This window comes from Gopherus flavomarginatus, chromosome 9, assembly GCF_025201925.1.
Source record: "Gopherus flavomarginatus isolate rGopFla2 chromosome 9, rGopFla2.mat.asm, whole genome shotgun sequence".
Classification (NCBI taxonomy): Eukaryota; Metazoa; Chordata; order Testudines; family Testudinidae; genus Gopherus; species Gopherus flavomarginatus.
The window spans coordinates 14,915,359-14,940,033 of record NC_066625.1 but is presented as its reverse complement, the minus strand read 5'-3'; the positions used below and the strand labels follow the sequence as shown (position 1 = coordinate 14,940,033).

At 41.1% G+C, this 24,675-nt stretch overlaps 1 protein-coding gene across 9 annotated transcripts in view; it reads left to right on the top strand.

Annotated features, from left to right (window-relative positions):
- The window catches only part of TRRAP (transformation/transcription domain associated protein), a 170,009-nt gene that overhangs the window by 95,244 nt on the left and 50,090 nt on the right, over window positions 1-24,675 (top strand). For 7 of the 9 annotated variants that reach the window (XM_050966695.1, XM_050966694.1, XM_050966693.1 and 4 more), the window contains 5 exons: window positions 5,413-5,604; window positions 16,380-16,608; window positions 16,896-17,161; window positions 17,616-17,716; window positions 22,026-22,227. In XM_050966695.1, coding sequence (XP_050822652.1) covers window positions 5,413-5,604; window positions 16,380-16,608; window positions 16,896-17,161; window positions 17,616-17,716; window positions 22,026-22,227 — 990 coding nt within the window. The remainder of the gene's footprint in view (window positions 1-5,412; window positions 5,605-16,379; window positions 16,609-16,895; window positions 17,162-17,615; window positions 17,717-22,025; window positions 22,228-24,675) is intronic. The other 2 variants (XM_050966696.1, XM_050966692.1) reach the window with 1 other exon arrangement.

Here is a 24,675-nt window from a genome sequence, read left to right as displayed (position 1 = left end):
ATACTTGGTCAGTCATTTTGTTGTGAGAATTTATTTTATATATATAAAAATTAAATAAAAAAAGCTTGCAGCAAAATGACTAAGTATTATTATTTTTTATTATTTTTTTATATATTATTTTTTATATATAAGGCTTTTTTGGGTAATGTTGATCGCTAATTTTGCTCCTGAACCAGTGAGGTCTGAGTATCGCCACTCCCATCTACTCTGGGCTGGAGTTGGGTTGGGCACTGGGACTGAGAGCAGGGAGCCTATCCTGTGCTCTCAGTGAACCCCCTGCTGGCACCCAGACGGCATGAAGGAGACAGCCATTTGATTCAAATGCAGAGGACACAAAGGCCGGACCAAGGGGTGTGGGGGTGTGTGTGTGTGTGTGTGTGTGTGTGAAAGAAGTATATATTCACACAGGGGTAAGCAATCTATGGCATGCGTGCTGAAGGCAGCATGCAAGCTGATTTTCAGTGGCACTAACACTGCCCGGATCCTGGCCACTGGTCCGGGGGGCTCTACATTTTAATTTAATTTTTAAATGAAGCTTCTTAAATGTTTTAAAAACCTTACTTTACATACAGCAATAGTTAAGTTATATATTATAGACTTCTGGAAAGAGACGTTCTAAAAACGTTAAAATGTATTACTGGCATGCGAAACCTTCAATTAGAGAGAATAAATGAAGACTCGGAACACCACTTCTGAAAGGTTGCTGATCCCTGTATTAGCACAAGGAGTCTGGTAAGACTGGGACTGGATGGGCATGGAGGATAGGACTCGTAGTCATGGGTGGATGAGGAAGATGGGAAAAGTCACAGTGGGAGAGTGGGAGCCAGTTGCCTGGGCAGGATAATGAGATTTGAATTAGCAGTTGTAGGGATAGGGGGAAGACCTGGGACTGGCTGGACAAGAAGACTCTGACTATGAACCAACGTGGTAGGGAATGGGTGTATGGGCAACTGATCTAGCAAGGAGCTAGAGTACTGGGGGAGAGCGTGGACTGTTTGAGCAAAGAGTCTGGGACAGGGAGCCAGAGGAGAGGCTGAGTTTTGATGAGAGGTCTGGGGAGCCAGTGGGGGGTGAGAGGAAAGAAAGAATGGATGAGGATCTTGGAAGGGTGAACTGGACTGGCTGGGGAAGGAGACGAGGCAAGGAGTTGAGGTGGGAAGGGGGTAATAGTTGGGTGGAGAAAGAGGCAGAATGCCTGAACAATTTTTTCAGATTATTTAAATCATCTTTATCCTGAGACTTGTTGTTTTTGTCCTGGAAATAATTATCACCAATTGATAAACTTCTGGTAATAGGAACCTGGGGTAGAAAGCATAGTATGACTTCGTCGAGTTAGTATTACTGATATGAGCTACTGTAATGAGCTCATCTTGTACCTTTCGGATGTCACTGCAGATAAGCTTCAAAATGTCTGATGTGCCAAGATTTTTAAATCAAACAAGTCTTCAGACTGCGGGTTCAAAATGTGTTTAATGCATTGGAGGTAACAGGTTTTGAATCACCTCTTGTAGTTTAATGTAAGGCTTATTTTAAATATGTGACCTTTAGAAGGCTACAGTTCATACATACTACCTCCTTCCCTCAGATGTTCTAAATTCATTAAGTGGCACGAATACTGTGTTTCTTCGTTTGGAGACAAGGAACTGGGTATGTAAGGAGAGTGCAGTGATGTTATTTTTCACTTAGTAATTTGTAAAATGTATGGTTTGCAGCTGCCTACGGTTGACCTTCCTGATTCATTAGAGTTCATTGTGTCTGGTTATATAATCCATTTTGCTGAACAACATGCACTTGAAGACCACTTAACCTTTCTCTTGTCCTTTTCTAGGTTCCACTCAAGAGATTATGTGGTCTTTGCTATCCATGTGCTTGATTAATGAATACTTTGTAAAGTTTTGACTGTTGTAGAGCAGTCAAAAGGCAGGAGGCATGTTGTATATAGCAAACATATTTAAAGAAGTGTTGTTTTTTCAAGGCATTCAGAAGTTGGCAATATAGAGATTTTGACCGATTTTATACAGCTAAATGGCCACTAGACTTTTTTTTTTTTTAAGTGACTCTGTGAAGAAATAGTGCAAAAGTAGGTAGATACTTTCATTTGAGAAAAAACTTTGAGGAATTTTTAAAGACTCTTTGTGTTCTAATATAAAAATGAAGTAAATTGAAGCATGTAGAGGAAATCACCCTTATTAGGCAACCTCTGGTCTTAAAGCTTCCTCTCTAAGGTTCCTAGTATATGCTAAATGCCACCTTTATTTAGAGTCCATCTGTGTTATGCAACAGATGGGTGTAGTTCCTTGTAAGGTTAATTAAAAATGTCAGCATATATAGACTTAGACCACTTGGAAAGAATTACAGAACTGATGTGGCTACACAAGAACACTTTTCTGGTATATTTGTACACATGCATTTCTGTAATAATTATTGAATCCTTTTTACTTTAAATTTGAAATACTTTTCATATATTTTATAAAAGTAAGTTAAAAGCCTTTTCATTTTGAGAAAAACATAATTCTTTAATGCTGAGCAGATGTGTTTCACTTAGGACTTTGTTGGTGTGGGACATTAAGCCAGATATTGAGCCCAGATCATCAAGATGAGAGGCTTGTGCATTAAGTCATGAATGGAAAGGAGTTTGCTGGTCTGCATCACACAGTCACAATATAGTGTGACTTGATTGTTTCTCTTTGCATAAGAGACAGGACAGGAATAGCAAACCTTACTGCATTTCAAGATTCAGTGGCATGGAAAGAGCCCCATGAAGAAGCTTGCACAGCTCCTTCTTATCCCATATATGGATTTAGAAAAGCAATTAGTCCCTCACTTACATAAATAGAGACAAGCTGGGTTAGGTAATATCTTTTATTGAACTAACTTCTGATAGTGAGAGAGACAAGCTTTCAGGCTTGGACAAGAAGACCTGTGTGTAAGCTCGAAAGCATGTCTCTCTCGCCAACAGAAGTTAGTCCAAAGAAGATACCTCACCTGCCTTGTCCCTATTGTCTTCGGACTAACACTACTACAGCACACTGCATACTTACATAAATCCTAATTTTGAAAAATCTGTTCAGTTTCTGAAACCAGCACACAGTAACCAGAAACTATTTACTATCTGCAAATAGTTCATGCATGTAGTGACTTTATTTCTCTAAATGTCCAAATAGTTGCAAAAGATGAGCCTGTTTCTTCAAGTTGCTGAATATCCTTAACTCCAGTTAACTTCAGTGTCTTGCAAGAGCAGTTTCCTGTATCCCAAAACCCTCCTTCACGGTGACTGTTTATTCTTGCATGATAAATATACTGCATTATATGTTTCTTAATATATACAAAATCTATCTGAATTCTATCTCAATTTTTGGGGAAAAATACAGTTTCTCAAGGTTTTCTTAGTGTAGAACTTCTGTTAATTCTTCAATAATTCTTTTTCCTCACTCAGATGTAGAAGAAGGAGATGCAATAAGTATGTATTACTTCAGGGGCTAAGAGTGAAAATTGTAAAGATTACTTTATGAATGAAGTACTGTGTTTGTCCTTTGATAGGACCCAAAATTGAGCTGGTCAGGCTTTATCAGTGTTAGAAATTGAAGTTGCTGGTGTTAACACTACTGATGACTAGAATTGAATATTTGGCTTAACAAACAGTTTTGTCACTGAGTGATTAAACAGTTATCTGTCCAAAAAGAGCAAAGTATAGGTGTTCAATATATAATTTTAATTTATATTTGTTTTTTGTTGCTATTTTTAATCAATAATGTATTCTGTAGCTTGAATAATATATTCTGTCCTATTCAAGTATGCTCAGAACTTCTAAGAACACTTTTGTGGTAAGCTTTCTACAGCTGCAAAATAAAGAAAACGTTGTACAGTAGATTTTAATCTTTGAGTTGTAGCTGAGTGAATTGATCATGTCTGACAGGTTCTACTTCTGATGGCTTTCAGTTTAAGTAGAAGTGACAACCATCAGCAACTGCAGATACGTTTTTGCTGGAGTTGTGTGAATGAGATTTTCAGTAATGAGGCATTTACTAATGGACTAAAGAGAACATACTGAAGCTATAAACTGAGCTTCGGTGGCTTTAGACAGATCCATGTAATAGTGTCAGGAAATATGTATTCATAAATAGCTGGATATGAAAGAATAATTACTTCTCTGCTGATAGACTTACTGGTTTCATTTTATTGATACTCTTTTATGCTGATGTTTCTGAATCTGACTTTGAACAGCTTATATTAAATGTATTCTTTTTATGCAATTTAACTCTTGATCCATAGGGAGCGATCAGAAGAGATGGCAGCTGTATATCAGTTTTCCTAAACCTTTGTAAAACCGTTTTAATAATCTACCTATTAAAGTTGAGATGTTAAAATAACAAGTGGCCCGTGATATAGGACCCAAGACTCATTTCCATTTGCTCACATTGCCATTATGTTTAATGATCCAGTGTATCATGTAATAAAAAAAAAAGTTGATTTTCATTCTGTAAGTGTAGGATTGCTACCTGACGGTTTCTCTTTACAAGTTCAGGCTTAAAAGCTAGTTGAGAATAAACTGAAGCAACATTTAAATTAATTGATACATTACTTTAACAAATGAAAGTGATTCCTTTTGATATTTTTAAGCTAATGAAAATAGAACAAAGCCAATGTAGCTGGAATTTCTGTGCAGCACATGAATACAAAGGGGAGGCTGCACTCGGAGAATTGAGTGCTCAAGGTGTACAGAATCAGGCGTTTACTCTCTGCTCTGAATGCTAATGAGTGTTTGCAAATATTTGTGAGCTAATTTAAATGTACACTCTCTTTATTTAGTCAGATCTTCTCAAATGTATGCAATAATCAACCTTTCAGTACTTTGTTGCAAAACATTTACATGCTATGGCGAAATTGTGCTTTGATTCTTCTAGTTGTCATATATCTGCCAGTCCTGTGTTTCAGGAAGTCTCTGAAAATAGCTTAACATTTATTTCTCAGTCAAAAAGTGACTGTTACTTAAAATGATTGAGTCCCTGTATGCAGATACTGTTTTGACATAAACATATAATTAGAGCTAGATCTTTTTAAAAAAATTGTCATTTACTTAAGTCTCCTAAAAACTTAATGATGTACAGGACAGCTAGGCAGCCTAGTATCTGTGCAATATATTGACATGTAAAGTCAATTTATGTTGCTGAAAAGACATGAATATCAACAAGTGAACAGAAGATCCCACTGATTAGAGATTTTAGTTTCAGGAAATACTATTTAAAGCATTCTCTTTCAGAAACTGGAATTTCTAGAAATTAGTCCATTTAAAAAAAAAATCAAGTTTAAAAATCAAGTCATATGTCCATTTAAGATTTCTTTTTGCTTTCAGATTTTCCTGTGTTTATGCAAAAGAGGTGTTTCGTAGCTAATATTCTGTTTTACCATTAGGTGGAGCTGAGTTGTCCAAAAGAGATGGCTTGGAAAGTCAACATGTACAGAGGATATCTAGCAATCTGCCATCCTGAAGAACAGCAGCTTAACTTCATTGAGCGCTTGGTAGAAATGGCCAGCAGTTTAGCCATTCGTGAATGGCGAAGGCTTCCTCATGTAGTGTCACATGTTCACACTCCCCTTCTGCAGGTGAGATTAAGAACAGCCATGCTCGGTCAGACCAATGGTTCATCTAGTCTAGTATCCTGTCTTCTGACAGTGGCCAATGCCAGGTGCTTCAGAGAGAATGAATAGAACATGCAATCTTTGAGTGATCCATCCCTGTCCTCCACTCCCAGCTTCTGGCAATCAGAGGCCAGTGACATGAGGAGCCAGGGGTTGCATCCCTGACCATATTGGCTAATATCCATTGATGGACCTGTTTTCCATGAACATATCTAATTATATTTTTTTGAACCTTGGTGAGGTTTTTGCCTTCACAACAGATCCCTGGCAACAAGTTCCATTGGTTGACTGTGCATTGTGTGAAGAAGTACTTTTGTTTGTTTTATCATTGGGTGACCCTGGTTCTTGTGTTATGTGAAGGAGTAAATATATACTTAGTTCACTTTCTCCACACTGTTCATGATTTTATAGACCTGAATTGTATCTCCCTCCTCCCTGCCCCCCATAATCTCTTTTCCAAGCTGATTGGGTCCAGGCTTTTTAGTCTCTCTTCATATGGAAACTGTTCCTTCTTTGAGTAGCGTCCCTGTGGATGCTTCACTGTACGTGTTTGCGTCCTTGTGCTGCTGATGGAGAATGTTGGTAGCAGTGTCTGTTAGGCCCGCGCACACACCTCTCCTTGTGTTGTGCCACAAGGAGGCTAGCCAGGGCATGTGGGTTAACAGTCCTCAGTTCCTTTTGAATTGCCCCTGGTTTGAGATGGAGCCCTTAGCTGTCCATTAGCGGATCATTGACTCTACTTTTCAGTTGTTAATCTTTAGCTTTTAGAAACCGTTAGCCTTTTTTTGACGTTTATTTGGCTGTCTTATAAAACAAAACAATAATACAACAAAATGAAGAAAGAAACACTTTGTTCCTGTGTCAACCTCGGGGGGGAGCCCAGCTCTCCAGGTTTCAAGAAATGTCACACTTGCAGCGCGGTGATCCTGGTTGTGGACAAGCACTCCCAGTGCATTCACTGCCTCAGTGATGGCCATATCCAACAAAAGTGTTCCATCTGCCAGTAGCTGCAGCCGAGATCCGTAAGGAATCTCTACCAGAAAATCATCTTTATAGATGTGACTTTCCGGCCCCATTCGTCTAGCGGGCGTGAGTCTTCCCCTCAACCTAGATTTTGAAGAATAGTGGTTTGAAGAAACGGTCTGGGACTCCTCTCACAAGTCAAAAAAGAGAGCAGGAGGTTCCCACAGCTAGCCCAGGGATAGTTGAAAGCGATCACCACCTCGCTCAATATTCTCGGCATTCTCGGCACTGAGATTGTCGTGCACCTATGCCTTACAGTTTCAAATCGCCAATTACCAGGCGCTCATGGTGAAATACGACTACACAAATTACAATAAATTACAAGACTGATAAAGTGGCGGAGAGCTTCTAGAATTCCTTCAAGGCCATAATTCAAGAAGGGAAACTGGTTGCAAAAAACCCCTCAGATTTTCCAAAGGAGGTGAAGACTACGGTGGAGGACATTTCCTTTGAAGTGGTGAAGCTCTTCACTGAGAAAACCAATGCCTCTCTCCACTTCTTGAAGGATTCCAGGGCTGCTTTCAGGTCACTGGGAATCTGCGCATTTGGGCAAAAGGGTCACTTTAGCTCTCAATAACAAGAGAGGCCTTGTTCATCCTAGTTCCCATCACAACGGCACTATGAGCCCCAGAAGAAAGAAGGTAAGTTCTTGAAATGAAAGCCTTCAGGTTCCCAGCCATTGAGCCAACCACCTGCCCCTAAGCATCACTTTTGATGGGCAGATCGAGGTGCCATGAGACCACTCACTACTACCTGTGACCAGGCACCCATTTGGCCACCGTTTGGCAGTGTTCCACAGTGCGTGGGAGCACATAACATCAGACAGATGAGTCCTAGAGATTGTCAGATCTGGATATTCCATCCATTTCACCTCCCTATCCCCTCCAAAACACCCTTTTCGGTCCCTTCTCATGCGTCTACTGTGGCAGGACATAGATTGACTGCTGCAGTCAGGAGCCATAGAACTAGTACTTCAACGTCTCCGAGGAAAGAGGTTCTACTCTTGTTACTTCCTAACACCCAAAAGGAAGGGTGGTTGGAGACCCATCCTGGACCTCAGAACTCTCAACAAGTTCATCAAAGCTCAGAAGTTCAAGATGGTCATCCTAGTGACAATCATTCCATCACTGGAACAGGCAGACTGGTTTTTGGCCCTCGACCTACAAGATCTCACAACATCACCTTATCCATGGCTTACCTCCTGGGTACGCAGAACGAGGTAGCGGAAAATCTCAGTCACACCTTCCCGCACGACCACAAGTGGGAGATGCACCTGTGAGTACTTCTCGACTTGTTTGCACGGTGGGGAACACCGTCCACAGATCTGTTCCCCTGAGGCAGCGCACCTTCTCTCAGGACAAAGGGCCTATTTACCTGCAGAATGATCCAGGTTCCAGATTTGGTGCATGTCCCAACAAATCTCTCCAGTGTCAGCAACTCTTCCTCATATTCTGGAATATGCCCTGACCTTTAACCTCAATTTTTATCCCCTAGCTCTCTCAGGGCCCATTTAGCAGCTGTTACATCATTTCATAAACCTATAGAGGGGTACTCAGTACTTCTGCACCCAGCCACTAAAAGGTTCCTTAAGGGAATAACAAACCCTTAACCGCAGCCTCCTACCCTGCCATGGGATCTAAACCTAGTGTTGACAGGCTGACTAGGCCTCCCTTTGAACCTGTGGCCACCTGTTCACTAGCATATCTATTGATAAAAATTATCTTTCTGGTTGCAGTTTCCCCTATTCTTCTAGTCAAGGTAATAGCAGCTCTCATAGCTCATCCCCCATACACAGTATTCTTCCCTGACAAGGTTACGTTTAGGCTCACCCCTAAAGTGACCTCCTTGTTTCACATGAAATCAGTCTAATTCACCTTCACGTCTTCTACCCGAAACCTCACCAAGACAATAGGAAGGTCGTACTGCATACCCTAGACCAATGGTTCTCTACCTGTTTATCTCTGTGAGCCACATATGCAGCTCTCTGTGTTATGTGGGCCACATCCACACAATATATATACTACCTGTATGACCCTCAGGGCTGCAGCTATGTGCTGATTCGGCTGCAAGCAGCCTACATGCCGCAGGTTGAGAACTACTGCTCTAGATGTTAGGAGAGCTCTTGCATTCTACCTCATAGGACAAAGGCCTTCAGGAAGTCCCCTAGACTATTTCTCTCTATGGTGGAAAGATCTAAGGGCTCAGCGATATCAGCCCAAAGACTATCCAAATAGGTCTCGAATTGCATCATACAGTGTTACCAAATTCATAACATGACCTCTCTGGACTCAATCCACACAGATTCCATGAGATCAGTCTCATTTGTCTCCTTCCTCAAGGATGTCCCCATCTTGGAGATCTGCAGAGCAATGACATGGATGTCAGTCCATACCTTTGCAGAACATTATGTGATCACTAGGGACTATGCCTCTGATGCTAACTGAAAACTGACCATTTATCCTATCCTTTGTTTCTGATCCATGGGGGGACCTTCGTTCTTATCCCATGACTGCTTAAAATCCCTTCATTACAAAATGATTTTTCCAGTAACAAGTTTCAGGATTTTAGTAATCATAAGAAAAAGATTTTGATGAAACATAGTTGATATTTCCAGGAGGTCAGGGAGGGCCAGGGGAAGATTCTCAAATAATTTTATAGCAAGAAGGAGTTCTTTTGTTACACAATACTCATAACTGAAAGGTTATTCCTGATGATATTTTTACATTAAAATTGCAACATTTATATTTTGGTTGGAATTCCTTTATAAAGGTTATAGTGTTACCACTGCAGGTAAACTAAGCTTTGAGAAAGTTGGCCTTGTGGCTCAGCCTTTTCTTTTAAGGGACTTTGGACCAGCTTATAAGTCATTGAAAGGGCTCCCATTCACTTCAGTGGCCTTTGGAATCAGGCCCATTGGGAGGATGTTCTGCTGTTGCTTTATGATAACATCTGTGGAAATGTAAAATGAATCTGTAAAATGATTTTCTTTTCAGTTCAACACATTGTAAATACAGTACAGATTTCAGAAGCCTAAAATCTATAGGTTACTTTTAGTCTTAGCTAGACGTATTCAGCCGAGCCAACTGTTTGAAGTCAGTGCCATTAAAAGAAAAATGTGTGTTCAGGAATGCTGGCATTGCTATCTGCTATCTGGAGTAGAGTTCTGAACACTAATCTTATGTCTACACATCAGTAAAATATCCGCAGCTGTCCCTTGTCAGGTGACTTTGGCTCACTGTGCTTGGAAATTGCAGTTTAGATGTCTGGACTTGGGCTGGAGCCCAGGCTCTGGGACCCTCTCCTCTCAAGGGGTGCCAGAGCCTGGGCTCCAGCCCGAGCCCAGATGTCTACTCTCCAGTTTTATGGCCTTGCAGCCTGAGCCCTGCAAGCCCAAGTCAGCTGCCCAGGTCAGCCACAGCTGTGCTACAACTTTTATTGCACTATAGACATCCCCTTGGCTCAAGGCTTGGGGTCAAAGAAGAACTTCTTGTCTCAAACTCTGACATTAGTGAAAGACTGTCTTTTCCAAAGGGTAATAGTGCTCAGCTGAAAACTACTGCAGACTCTGGGACCTAAAACTTGAGCATGTGTATTCTGTTGAAATGAAAAAGGAAAAGGCTTTAAATACAACATTTTATTTTCATTCTAAATTGTAACACGTTAACCAGCACTAGGGACTCCTGCTTGTGCAGAAACCAAAAGCAAGACTTGCCTCAGAGACTGGTTTTTCATGTCACTTCGTACATCTCCTGAAGATTCCCTCTTGTACAGCGACTCCCTGTCCACCCAGACATATCGTACAGTTAAGAGACTAGGTGCTTTCTCACTCCATTGCAGCCCTGCTTCCTCTTCCCCTCCCATCCTGCAGAATCTGACCATGGAAATCAGGATCAGAACACTGAGGAAGGGCTCTTTCCACCAGACATTTTGGAGAAGACTATATAGGAAAATAATTGCCAAATACACATTCCGCCTACAGAAGTAGTAATTTTCTTCTCACCCCTACGGCTGATTCAGATCCCCTTTGTGTACAAGGTGATCAGCAAGTATAGTGCTGCCTACTTACTTCATGCTTCCTACTTGAAACTCCTCTGGTGACCTACATGAAAGGGAGCAGGAGGCCGCAGCTCACATCCTAGTTTACTAGCTCTGTGATGTGCCTGGATGAATGGGGACTCCCCGTTCAAAGATGAAATCCTTCAGAGAATTTCCCCTAGTGCTGCAGAGGAGGCAAAGGAAGGGCAGATGGAAGACCTCTGTATTTGAGTGTATGTCTACACGACAATCGCTAGAATGCGACAACTCTAGCAGTGTAGCGTAGATGCGCTGTCAATGGCTAAATCAAATTATCCCTTGTGCTGATGTAAGGGGGGAAGCTCATGTAGGTGCCATCCCATCATGTATCCTGGAGACTAAGGTGCATGCTTGTATCCTGCACAAAGGTGATCTCAGCTGTTCCCGAGATACAGTATACAGTGGATAATGCCAGCAGCATGAAAGGCAGAACAATCCCACCTCAGACTAGGGATCACAATATTCCATGTCTTGGGAGAAAGCTGCCTTTACTGCAGAAAAAAAGTCAGCTACACCCTGCTGGATAAAGGAAGGATGGAGCGGGAGGCAGCCTGCCCCTGAAATGGGGTGTTTCTGGACCTAAAATTCCAGCAGTGGAGCATTCCACTGACTTGTGCAGCGAGAGAAGTGAGGAGCAATTCATTATTTTTCTGCTGGAGGTTCCTGCAGTCTGGAATGAAACAACTAATTCAGTACTACCTACATCAACTGATGTAACTCATAGACTTCAGGTCAGAAGGGACCATTATGGTCATCTAGGCTGACCTCCTGCACAATGCAGGCAACAGAATCTCACTCACCCACTCCTGTAACAAACCCCTAACCTATGTCTGAGTTACTGAAGTCCTCAAATCTTCTGGCAAATGTCAAGATGTCATTTAAAAGTAGGAAGAAAATGTTTATAGCATAAGACTTCCCTACTTTTTCATGGAACTGCAGTACACTGTACATAGCATGCGCATAATTTCTTAAGACTATCTCATGTATACGTGCCAATCCTTGACTTCTGTGTACAGAAACAAGTGCTGTTTCAACTGGAAAACCAAGCATATCGCACACAGAAACTCAGCCAAACTGTCATTTCTGTGCTGTTTTGCTACTTAGTACATACTATCTTTTATCTCTTCTATTTCTAGATTAGCGCTGAACTCACTGCCAACTCTTGAATCGTTTTTAACAGAAGTTATTTTGACTTCAGAAGCAGACTTGCTATTATCTGCATTTCTGCAAAGATCACTTTCTTTGGAATAATAGAAATAAAAAGCTGTTGTTTTTTCCCTCCCTAGTTAAACAGGACCTCAGGCTTGGGTGTTTATTTAAAGGCTCAGTGTTTAAAATGTAAGTCCTTTTTCTTGTCATCTTTAATGACCTTCTCCAGAACCTGCTGCAGGGTTTGACGGTACTTAGGGCTAGAGTTTCTGGGGTGGATGTGATGTGATGTGTGGAGCTTTTTTGTTTTGTTTTGTTTCCTTATGTAAACCTAGTTTTATTGGTATTTCAGATTATGAAGAAGTACAGGCATTGTTCAAAACCAGTATTTTTAATCTTTCTCCTTGGCATACACCTTACTCAAAAATAAGATCCACGTGAAAAATTAGGGGAAAGAGTTTCTTTCTTGTCATATCCTGAAAGGGTTGTGAAAACCTTTTTGAGAACATTTATTTTAAGCACTCAGAAATGTTTTCAAGGCATTTTGCACAAATTTAAAGTCTCTCTCCTGAAGAGTGGGCAATTTAAGTTCAACACGACACAGCAAGTATGAGTTATAATCGCCTTGGGAGGGGGAAAGAGAGAGAAATGACAGGTGCTGGTGATGATATACTTAACTCAGTAAGGAATGGCACATCTTGAAGGTTAAAGAGCTAAGTTTGCAGTTAGACAGAAGGCTACTGGTGTGGTGGATGACTCTCCCATAATTTGCATAGATGCTGCACTATAACCAAAAAGGATTCCCACCTCACATCTTGCAGTATAAAATATCAAAACCTGATATGTTTTTCAGATGGTTTTAGCTGCCTATCTAAACATTTTAGAACTTCAACAGATTTTTTTTTGGATGAATCGGTTCCATTGCCAAAGGGGGGATGATGAAAACTTTTTAGCTGTCAAAATGTTTTTTTGAGTTATTGATCTGTTTTTCCTGACCCTCTTAGGGAAAAACCACAAAGAGAGAAATAATAACATTGAACTTGCCATATGCCACATAATTACCCTTTTAAGGAAAAAAGCTGCAAAGGACAGAACTTAGATATTCTGATATCAATAGAACTCGTTCTTTCACTTCGTTGTTAAAAATTGAATGCCTTTCAACTGCCATTGAAAATATTTATGCCCCATCTATACCAGCCAGCATGAGCAACAAAATTGTGTTTTCCGGCTTAATCACACTCTTGAGTACATGGCACTCTTCCAAAGCCTAAAGCGTAAAAGATTTGAATGCCTTCGAGTCACAGGTAAGCCTGGGAAGCCAAGATTCTGGGAAGTTTTAAGAAGTGGGACTCGAAAGAGGCTGTCAGAACTTTTGGGTTTGCCATTATTGAAAAGGATAGTCTTAGGAAGGGGGTTAATTTAGGGCGGACCTGTGAAGATTTGGTTTGGGTTTTCTTGTAGTTCTCACTTTCCATTTAATATCTCAAGTTCTAAGCAGCCTCAAAAGTGAGTGTATGAACTATAGGTAATTATTGTCTGTGGGTAAAAATTTCAAAAGTGCCTAAGTGACTTAGGCCCTTAGGTCTCTGCCTCATTGGCTTTTGGGATCCTAAATTCTTAGTCACTTAGTAAAATTTTGATGTAGGCTTCTGACGCTTCTGAGAAATTTATCTTGTGCCCTGATTTTTGTGTTGTACAGAGTCTACTAGTTACTAAAAATTGGTTCGTGTTACTATTTAGAAAATTAAACTTATAGGCTACTGTTTGAACCACAGCCCTGTGCAATAGTGTCGGAAAGATAGCACCAACTGTTCATTTCTTAATTGACAAATCCTCATGTCATTAAAACCCACCATTACCTTGGTTGGCAATTTTAGTAGAAAATCCTAAATTGATTGGGCTTGGGAGTAGGGTGACCAGATGTCCTGATTTTATAGGGACAGTCCTGATTTTGGGGTCTTTTTCTTATTTAGGCTCTTATTACCCTCCACCACCATCCCGATTTTTCACATTTGCTGTCTGGTCACCCTGCTTGGGAGCTACCTTCACATATAGACATGGTTCATCCAAAAGAGGGTAAGACATGTTGCCAGGACAATGCCAGGAAGCTTGCAGGGTCACTACTTGTGGTGCACCTGTTTTACACATAAATTGGACTTCGTTTTTATGATAAGAATCTGACACCTTACACAAGCAATACATTCATGTATAAAGCCTTCTCATAAGCATTTTTTAATGAAAGCTTTATAAAGTTTCCCTTACCCTCTGTGGCTTTTGCAAGAGTTAAGATAGGTCTCTTTTCCTTATTCTTAGTACTCAATATGATCCATAAATAGCAAAACTTTTAAATCTGAAAGATCTATAATATGTAACTGAAATCAGTAGCCTGTTTCCCTGAATTTTCCTAATCATTTATGCTGCATCAGATGGGTAGTGAATGAATACATAAGGTTTCTACATCTTAAAAGGTGAGTGTCAGAGTACAGTTTTGATAAATAATAGCAGAACACTCCATTTCTTTGAGGTGTTGTATCTGGAGGATAGCTTGATTGAATTAACTCCTTGCTACCAAGAGTTGGGAATTTATTTAGCTTTTTTCAGGGGTGGCAATGCATGTGCCTAGACCCTCCAGCATGAAAGAATTAATGTTGCTAAATAAAATATTTAAAAGATTCCACATGTGACATCAGTTAAAGTTAATCTTTATATATATATCCCCAGTGTAGAAATGATAAAATAGGCAGTGAATGATGAAGGTACAAACCAAACAATGAATTTGCACTGCAGTAATTACTTTTTTATATCAGATAGTGTGTGATTAAATACCTGCAAGAAAATTAAATTTACATGATGAATGGAAGTAGGATGAAGGTTAAGCTATTGTGTGAGCTGATACTGAGATGATTGTGGGAAAATATTACTTTCCTTAATTTATTTTGTTTCCAGAGATTTGACTTTGTAAATGTGGACTGATTTTTGAACAGTTATTTTATTGAGTTGATTAACGGTGAATGCAAATGTTATCTATTGAGAAGTAGCTTAGAGAATAGTATTGTTTACTTGTACTATAGATTAAATTCTAGTAAAGAGTCTGGGTCTTTCTGTAGATTGTTGAAGTTCAACATGTCTGCTGTTTCTTGTAGGTGTGAGACTGCTGCCATCTTCTGTTTGTTCGTTTCCTTCATTTGAGCATGCTGGATGGCTGTAAAAGTCACTTTTAAACTGGTTAAATACTGCAAATGTTAACATTTTCAAAATGTCATCTTAGTTTTAAGCAAGCATAGACCATATTTTATGCACTTATGCTTTCATTGTGGAGTTCAGGAAGCACCAGTAACTATTTTTACAGGTTGTATGAAAAGTTTGCATTCCATTGATTTAAGATCAGTATTTTTATTCCAGCCTGCTACTTTATCATAAACTGGGTGCTATCTACTATTTTCTGGTGGTCTAAAGTTGATATAAATTCAGATTGTATTTGAGAAGGCTTCCAGTCAGAATTACTTTGTTTTCAAGCAGTAATAATGAACTCATGAAAATTTAAATAAATTTTGAACATTTTCTCTGGTGATTACAGAGTTGCAGCTAGCCAGCCAGCCGTTGTCATTTGGATTAGGGATGTATGGAAAAATACTCACTGTCACAAAATAAAACTTAAAGAAGATGCAAAAAATTGCAGGTTCACCACCTCCACTACTACTTCTGGTTTGCATGAAAAATGAGTATTTACAGGCACAGATTTTATATACAACACCTGTTGAAAGGGTGTTAGACCAATAAAATAAAATAAAAATAAGTTCTATTGTTAGTTCCACCCTATGTGAGAGAGCCATGCCAATTGACTACCTGAACTTTTAGCTGAGTCCCAGTTTTTTTTCCCAAAGATATTGGCAAAAGCTCATACTATTATAGAGGAAAATAGCTACAATCAGTAATGTCCACTCAGAACATACATGATGTTAATGGTTAGGTCTCCTTAGAAAGACAGGAATGCACAGAATTAGGTGCTTGGTGCTTGATTTGCCTTTCTGGAAAAGATGAACGTCTGAACCACACTACTGGAAATTTAAACCCAAGAGTGTAGGGAAGCACGTTAAACTTTTTTTTTAATAAAGACATCACCTCTGGCATGAACTGAGTCTCCAGGCTGGTGATGATGATCTTACATTTATTGAAATTCTTATGTCAAAATGCTGATTCTACCTTTTGATTTTTTGGATTAATAATTAAATTTGGTTATTGACTGTGCGTCTTCACAAGAGGTTATGAAATCCTCTGATATCTCATCGATAACCAGTTTGGCAAAATAAGAATATAAATAGCTCAGCTGTGTACTAAGTGACTTAACAATCAAATTATTGATGGATATCTTCATCTGATAAAATAGTGTGAACAAATATTTATATGTCTGTAGTGCTGCAGTCTTAGATGGACTTCCTTGTTTAGTGACCACGAGTGTCTGTCTTGTAATTTATATTCCTTAATCCTTCTAGGCAGCACAGCAAATCATCGAACTTCAAGAGGCAGCACAAATAAATGCAGGGTTGCAACCAACTAATCTAGGGAGGAATAACAGCCTGCATGATATGAAGACTGTTGTAAAGACTTGGAGGAACAGGTTACCTATTGTGTCAGATGACTTATCCCATTGGAGCAGCATTTTCATGTGGAGACAGCATCATTACCAGGGTAAAACTGCCTGGTCCAGCATGCATTCATCATGTAATTTTCCAGACCACCCACTGTTTTAAAAATATTTATTTTTGTAAATGTATGTCCATTCTCTAGTTTCAAGCACTCAAGAATATAATTGATTAATATTTAAATGATCAATTTGAAATAGAACGTAATTTTAAAATGTGCATATTTTGCATCTAAAACATACATTTTCAAAGCTTAAAAAAAAGTTTGAGTACCTTAAATTTCCATTTTCATAAGTCATTTGTTCATGTGTATTTTCTCTGTATGTTTTGTTTTATAATTAAGTTTTTTACTTTCTGTCTCTGTAGCCATTGTAACTGCCTATGAAAATAGTTCTCAGCATGATCCCAGTTCCAATAATGCTATGCTGGGAGTTCATGCTTCAGCTTCAGCAATTATCCAGTATGGAAAGATAGCTCGAAAACAAGGATTGGTCAATGTAGCACTGGACATATTGAGTCGTATTCATACTATCCCTACTGTGCCTATTGTGGATTGTTTTCAGAAGATTCGACAGCAAGTCAAATGCTACCTTCAGCTGGCAGGAGTCATGGGCAAAAATGAGTGTATGCAGGTATGTTAGTATTATCTGTGCCAAGATGTTGCTGGGGACTTTGAGGGTTTGATCTGCCATCAAGTGGGCAGAGAGGGACTTACTGGATGTGTAATGAATGTCAAGATATTAAAGTGAAACTGATTGAGTTAAATGGACAAGAAAAATAGAATGTGATGGTAAGCAAAAGAAGCTGAGATATAGTATTAGGTTTAGTGAAATTTAAAAGTGGAAAAGGCAGTGCATCGTCTACCAAGCGCAAGCATTTTGTGTAAAGGCCAAGAAAAATTGAAAAAAAATCTGCATCTGTTTAGATTTTTAGAAAGCATTTTTTAATTTATTTAAAAATTCTAACAGATTGTTGCTTATTAAACATTCAGATAATTTCTATGTTGGCAGCTTTTTAGGAAGCTTTTTCCTTTTATTGATACAGAATTCATTGTACAAGGCTTTTTCATAAAAATTTGTTTAATAGGGCCTTGAGGTTATTGAATCAACTAATCTGAAATATTTCACCAAGGAGATGACAGCTGAGTTCTATGCACTGAAGGGAATGTTCTTGGCTCAGATTAACAAGTAAGTATTGTTGTTTGGATGAGATACCAGCACACATCTGGGAGAAGTGCAACATAAATATTTCAACAAAATGTTTAAGCAGCAAAGTTGTTCAAATGTTAAACTGGTATAAAATCAGGATAAAAATGAATATACATACTGATACTTAGCTTCCGTTTGTTTTTTAGTAATAATACATGTCACTTTACCTCTTCAAAATATTGTGGAAAATTAGGTCAAGTAATCCTTGCACTCCTTCTATTAGAGAAGTTTTACATATTGAAAAAAGGTAAAGTTAACTGATTTGTACAAGGTGCCACAGTGAGTCAGTGGCCAATCTGAGGTTAGGACTCAGAAGTTCTCTGCCGAGTTCTTTGCACAGTCCATTCTGATTGTCTTGTATGACAAATATAATATCATAATAAGATGGGATCTGCTAAAAAGGAGACATCAATATGACTAAATAAGTTTTTGGGTAGAGAATTACTTTGAGAAAGCAGTTCGCTTATAATCTATGGAGATATACCTATCTCATAGAACTGGAAGGGACCTTGGAGGACATTGAGTCTAGGTCCCTGCCTTCACTAGCAGGACCAAGTACTGATTTTGCCCCAGATCCCTAAATGGCCCCCTCAAGTATTGACCTCACAACCCTGGGTTTAGCAGGTCAATGCTCAAACCACTGAGCTATCCCTACTCCCTATAAAAAAAATCCTGCTCAACCCATAAACTCAGAGCTGTCTGCTGAGCAAAAGTGGTATTGCTTTTTCTGTAGCTTTTGTTCACTGTACATCCCTTTCTTAAACAATAGCTATTAAAGGAATAAGAAACAAAATGGTGACAAAATACAGCAGATTGTATATGGCACTGCCACATTGTCTAAGTAGTCTGAATCACACAAACTCTTTTCAAATAATCATATTGCAAGCTTGATACAGAGGTGTAAGTAAGCCAGTATGGTCCAGTATGGCCTACCAGCAAGAGCTGATACACAGCTGACCGTACCAGCAGGGGGCAGGTTCCCCAGACCAGCAATTTAAAAGGGCCTGGGCTCCCGGCAATGGCTGGAGCCCCTGGCCCTTTAAATCGCTGCTGGAGCCTTGGAGAAGCAGTGGCGGCCAGGAGCACCAGGCCCTTTAAATTGCTGCCAGAACTCTGGGGCTTCTGGCTGCCGCTACTGCTACCATGGGGCTGTCCCCCCACTTTCCTCCCCCGTTCAGGACCCCAACCCTGCATACCAGTAAGTCCCTTAAGTTAATTTCATTCCTGGGTTGATACACACTGCAAAGGTCTTGCCTGATTAAAAACATTCAATTCTAAGGCTTCCTTTCAAACAGATACTTGCCACCTGTTTTTTTCCTTCATGTTAAATAAGTATTTTATTACTGTTGGGAAGGGTTCGGCACCTTTAATCCAGAAGGCAAACTAATTTACAAGCTATAGGTCAAATTTTGTCCTGTAGTAACTATGCAGTTTCAGCAGAATTCATCAGGAATTTGCATACACGTTTATAAAGGCATTATTTTTGCATGCTTTATGTAAGGGAATCACTTCACTGACCAGTACAATGTAGCCACTCCTTGAGTGAAATTCATCACCTTTTAAACTGTACACTGCAACACTACACAACAGATCAGGGCAGGAAATGATGACTGTCTTCTCCAATGGAAACTGCAGGGAATTTTAAACAGGCAGAATGTAATTACTTTGATGGGAAGTGCAAGAGGATCTTTAATGGCCACAAATGGGCCTTAGTTTTACACTTCATCTGAAAGACAGGCAGTTTAAATTTTTAATGTGGGCAGATGAAATAAATAATGCTGTCTGTCTGTAATCCAAGTAGATTTATGGGGTAGAATAGTAAGTTTTTAAATGCAATTATAAGATATTTACTCTTCTCTCTTTTTTGCAGAAATATACCAAATTAAGTGTAGAATTTCCATAATATATTTGTCTCATACAATTAGCAAAATGAAAGTGGCAGTTTTGCATTGAACGCCCCAGTGAATGAGTGAATTCTTTGCTGCCTATAAACTGAACTGGAAGTTAAAGGTCACCTGTGGGTGTACCGTCCCCCTTTGCCGCCCACTCTGTGAACAAGGAGATAGAGATAGTATAAAGAGTCATCGGAGGTGTCAGAGTGATAGATAATACAGAAAAGAGGAGAGAAAGAGAAGACTAGGGACAGAGCTGGTTGGTAGAAATGGAAAGTAGTGATAAAGAGAGTCATTTATCAGACTGCTCTCATAGTAATCTGTTTCAAGACTGCACAACCTAGGACATGGAAAGCTATTGGAGGAAAATTAAGTGGCTGTGTAATATTGAGGGTAATTTAGTTTTTTAGTAAGCTATTTGACAGGCAAGGTTATTTTCATTTACGTCATGATTTTTCCCTAATGCTCGTCACTTAGTTTTTGTATTGCTACAGATGATTACAAGTTGAGTGGTCTTCTGAATTAAATATTCATATTTTTGTGTTAAAATGAGATTTTTAAGGTTCACTGTTAATAGAGAAACACGAGCAATACTTAAGTATTGGAATGAACAGTGCTATAGTTATCTAGTAAGAGGAATGTATTTATCTTCCAGCACTTCTATATGAAAGGAGCCCAAAATGCTTTGAAAGATTCCTCATTTCAGTGTTGCTATACACGTGTGAGAGGGATAAAAATTGATGCTGAAGTGAGGTCTTTCATCTCTTATTTATTAAAATTGTTTTGCTTGAAATGTACTTAGTGTATGCACCATATTATACAGATTCAAGAGTTTAATATATATTGGAGTAATTGGCACCATATGCACAACTTCCGTATTTGGGAAAAACTCAGAATGGGAAACGTTTAAGGTCTTAAGGTTATCAATTTTCGGGGGAGTTCTATGATCTGTGTTACACTACACAGGCAGTCTGTTACACTACACAGGGAGTTTTCAAACATCACAGTGGTCCCCTCAGGTCTTGGAATCTGACTCTGTGAATTCAATAACCTTTTAGTTGCCAAAACCTTCATTTTTGTGTCTCTCCTGAAATTAAAGTATATGTCAGAGATCTGTGATCCTCCTCAATCCCCCTTCACCTTTTCTCCAGAAAGCCACGTGTTCTGGCTGTGAAGAACTGGAAGGAGTCACTTTCAGATCATGTTGATTTTGTTGCTTTATTAATTTCAGTATGGGAATTCCACACTCTTCCCCTAACTTTTCTGCAAAAATCTCCCTCACATTTGTTCATGTGAGTTTCATCTCCCATGTCCTGAATGTGCTGGACAAGGAATTTGGATGTCATAGCAATACATTTCCAATCTCACTTTTCCCCTTGACATCTTCCTAATTTTTTTCCGCCTCTCAATTTTTCCTCCCTTCCTTCACCCTTCCTGTGTCATTTCCCCACCTTTTCTTTCGACCAGTATTGCAAAGAAGTGATGCTTGTTTGCCTTGCAACAGTAGTGAAAGTGATTGATTTGCTGCTTATCAGTTTCCCCTGCTGCTTCTGAGACACAGGAGAATCAATCTGTGCTGGTGCAGCATGGGAGCAAGTCTCAGTTGAGATTGAAGCGCTTTTGGGGGAAAATGTTCATGTGGGAAACTAGCTTTTGCTTCTCTTTACCCCCAGCTAAAGATCATGACTGGACAAGATGCTTTCCCTGTGGCCTAGTTAAATGAAATCAGCTAGAACTGGGTCAGTTTTATACCATTCCTGCGCTAGGTAAACAAGTGTGAGAGAGAATTTCACAGAAAAATGAGGGGAGGCATGTGGAATTCTCACAATGAAATTAAACAAAAGGGACATAGTGTATACATGTGATAAACAGAGTGAATTGTAATTTTTCTCTTTGTGGTAGGAGACTAATTCAAACATTGTTTGAAGATCATTAGGAGATAGATGATCATGACTTCAAGGGATGAGAGGATAAGTGGCAGGATCAGATGAATTCTAAAGAATGGCTGTTTTATATTTAATTCCCTATTCATTATTTGCTAGGAGAGTTTGCTTGAAAATACAGGCCATTTTTGTTTTGTTTTTTTAATAGGAAGATTTTTTTCAGTTTTCCAATTGGTGGTAAACATAGACCTTTTAACAGTTTCTCAGTATTTCTATTATGAAACATTTATTTTAATAAACATTCAACTATGCATAAGAAAGCTCATGGAAAGTAACAATGTGGGGGAAAAAAACCTCATTACTAGAGAACTGAATAATAAAAATGCAGATCAGTATTAAGAAAATAACCAGGTTGAGTACCATGTTTGTTATTACTGTGTTACTTATTACACAGCTTAGCTTTTATTAAGGTAAAATAAATATTCAAATTAGTCACTTACTATAATCCTGCAGGTCTGAAGAAGCAAACAAAGCTTTTTCTGCAGCTGTGCAGATGCACGATGTGTTAGTGAAGGCTTGGGCAATGTGGGGTGACTACTTGGAGAATATCTTCGTGAAAGAACGTCAGCTGCACCTAGGAGTGTCTGCCATTACTTGCTACCTGCATGCATGTCGCCATCAGAATGAGAGCAAATCAAGAAAATATTTAGCAAAGGTAAGACCTAGAAAATGTATTTTTTAAGAAATGGCTGTTGTACAGCTGCATAGTAAGAACGAAGTTGTTCCTTGGGATGTCAGCATTGATGAGGACAGCACAGATGAATAAGATGCAACACACGTTTGGTTTGGTTTACACATATACTACAACTTTAACTGCTTAATAAGTTTCAGAAAGTAAGTATTACTACTTGGCAATATTTCAGTCTAATTCAGTATGCATTAGTGACTGTATCAGTCCCAGCCCTCCCAGCATAAAGGAGGAGACTATTCTTGGCCCCTCTTCCAGTCAGACCAATGAGAGTCCAGATGAAGGGTGCTTCCTGTTGGATAAGATCTTAAAATCAACCTCCCCAGTCTGCATAGTTCTTGCTACTACTGCTGTTGAGGCACAGGGCAACTACATCAACAATTTTGGACTCCAGCTCTCCAAAATCCATCTTATACTGTAGGAGTGTTGTAAGGACTAAATTTAGCTCCTCCAGCTGCATTTCTAGTCCACTATGCAAAGAGAAATCTGCACAGGAGATGTCTTGCCCTTGAAAATCATCTTCAATTTGCATTTGTCCATATTATTTTGTTTAGTAATACCAATTATAAGGGGTTGGTTGTTTTTTTTTTTTTTTACCACAGTTATTGAATTAAAACTAGTCATTCTTCTTCGAGTGATTGCTCACATCCATTCCAGTTAGGTGTGCGCGCCGTGCGTGCACGTTCGTCGGAAACTTTTTACCCTAGCAACTCCAGTGGGCCGGCAGGTCGCCCCCTGGAGTGGCGCCGCCATGGCGCTCGATATATACCCTTGCCGGCCCACCCGCTCCTCAGTTCCTTCTTACCGCCGCGTCGGTCGTTGGAACTGTGGAGCGCGGCATAGCTGTCCTCCATGTCCCTAGCTCTCCTTGTTAACTATCGTTATTGTTACAGTTGTTAGTTAGATCGTTAAGTGTAGTTAGTTAAGTAATTAGGTGTAAATAGTATTGTAGATAGTTGTTCGCCGGGGGCTGTAGCCCTTCCCGGCACCCGGCACCGGGCTCATGCCTGGTTCGCCGGGCTTTAAGCAGTGTGCGGCCTGTAAGAAGCCTGTGCCTACCAGCGACCCCCACGACGCGTGCCTGAAGTGCCTGGGGGAATCGCACAGATCGGACAAGTGCCGCATCTGCAAGGCTTTTAAGCCCAGGACAAAAAAGGAGAGAGACCAAAGACTCAGGACTCTCCTCATGGAGGCGGCACTTGACCCGGCGGCTTCGCAGGCCGTGATCTCGGCGCCGGCACCGGATCGCACCGGCACCGGGAAGACTCCCTGGCACCGACCTTCTCCGGCACCGGGTGCAGAGGCGAGACCGTCAGTGTCTGCTACTCCAGCCAGGCAGACCCGATTGGAGCGCCCGGCATCGACATCGGCCGCGGCACCACCGGCACCGTCGACTCCGGGCCCGGTGGGTCCGTCGAGTCCGGTGCCGCCAAGCTCCCCCATAAGATCTGGGGTTGAGCTATTGGTCCCATCCACGCCGGAGACCTTCGCCTCGGCACGGGACCTTATCGCCCTAACGGAGTCTACTCAGCTGCCACCCCCGGTACCTCCGGTGCGGGTCGCATCTAGAGGCAAGCCCATGATGTCGGCACCGTCTCGGGACTCGCGCTCGCGATCCAGGTCCCGACGCCACGGTCGATCAAGATCCCACCGCCGCTCGCAGTCCCGGCACCGCTCCCCTCGGCGGTACCGGTCGCACTCGCGGCACCGATCGACCTCCAGACGGTCGCGGTCTGACTCCAGCCGCCGATACCGGCACCGTGACTCCAGGAGCCAGTCCCGCCGTCACTCGCCGCGCCGGTCGACCTCCCGGCACCGAGCTGGTGGCAGGTCCCGGTCCCGGTCGACCTCCCGGCACCGCGTCGGTGGCAGGTCCCGGTCCCGATCCCGGCACCGAAGCAGCGGCCGGTACCGGTCCAGATCCCGGCACCGAGACAGAACCCGGTCCCGATCCCGGCACCGCTATGACTCCCGGTACCGATCCCTGGCACCGAGAAGATCTTCGGTGCCGACCCGCGCAGACCCTTACCAGCCGGGGTCGGCCCCGCCATGGCCTTCTAGGCAGCCGTCGGTGTCTTCACAGACAGACAGCGTGTATGCGCTGGGCACCGACAGGCAGGCGGCACTATTCCAAGACCCTCCGCAACAGGACCAAGGTCCGCAGCAGTGGGGGTTTTGGACCCCCTGGGCATACCATCAAGCCCAGGGCCCCCAACAGCTTCCTGCTAGGCCTGCGACGGCGGAGCACAGGGTGCCGGAAGCTTCGTTGTCTCGCCCCCCTCCCTCCCCGGATGGAGAGGAAGGATCCAAGCAGCAAGACTCCGCTCTGGCTCCTGAGACAGAGGCGAGGGCCGAGGGAGACCCCCCATTGGACACTTTCTTGCCGGGGGTCTCCTCATCCTCCTCCCCTGATGA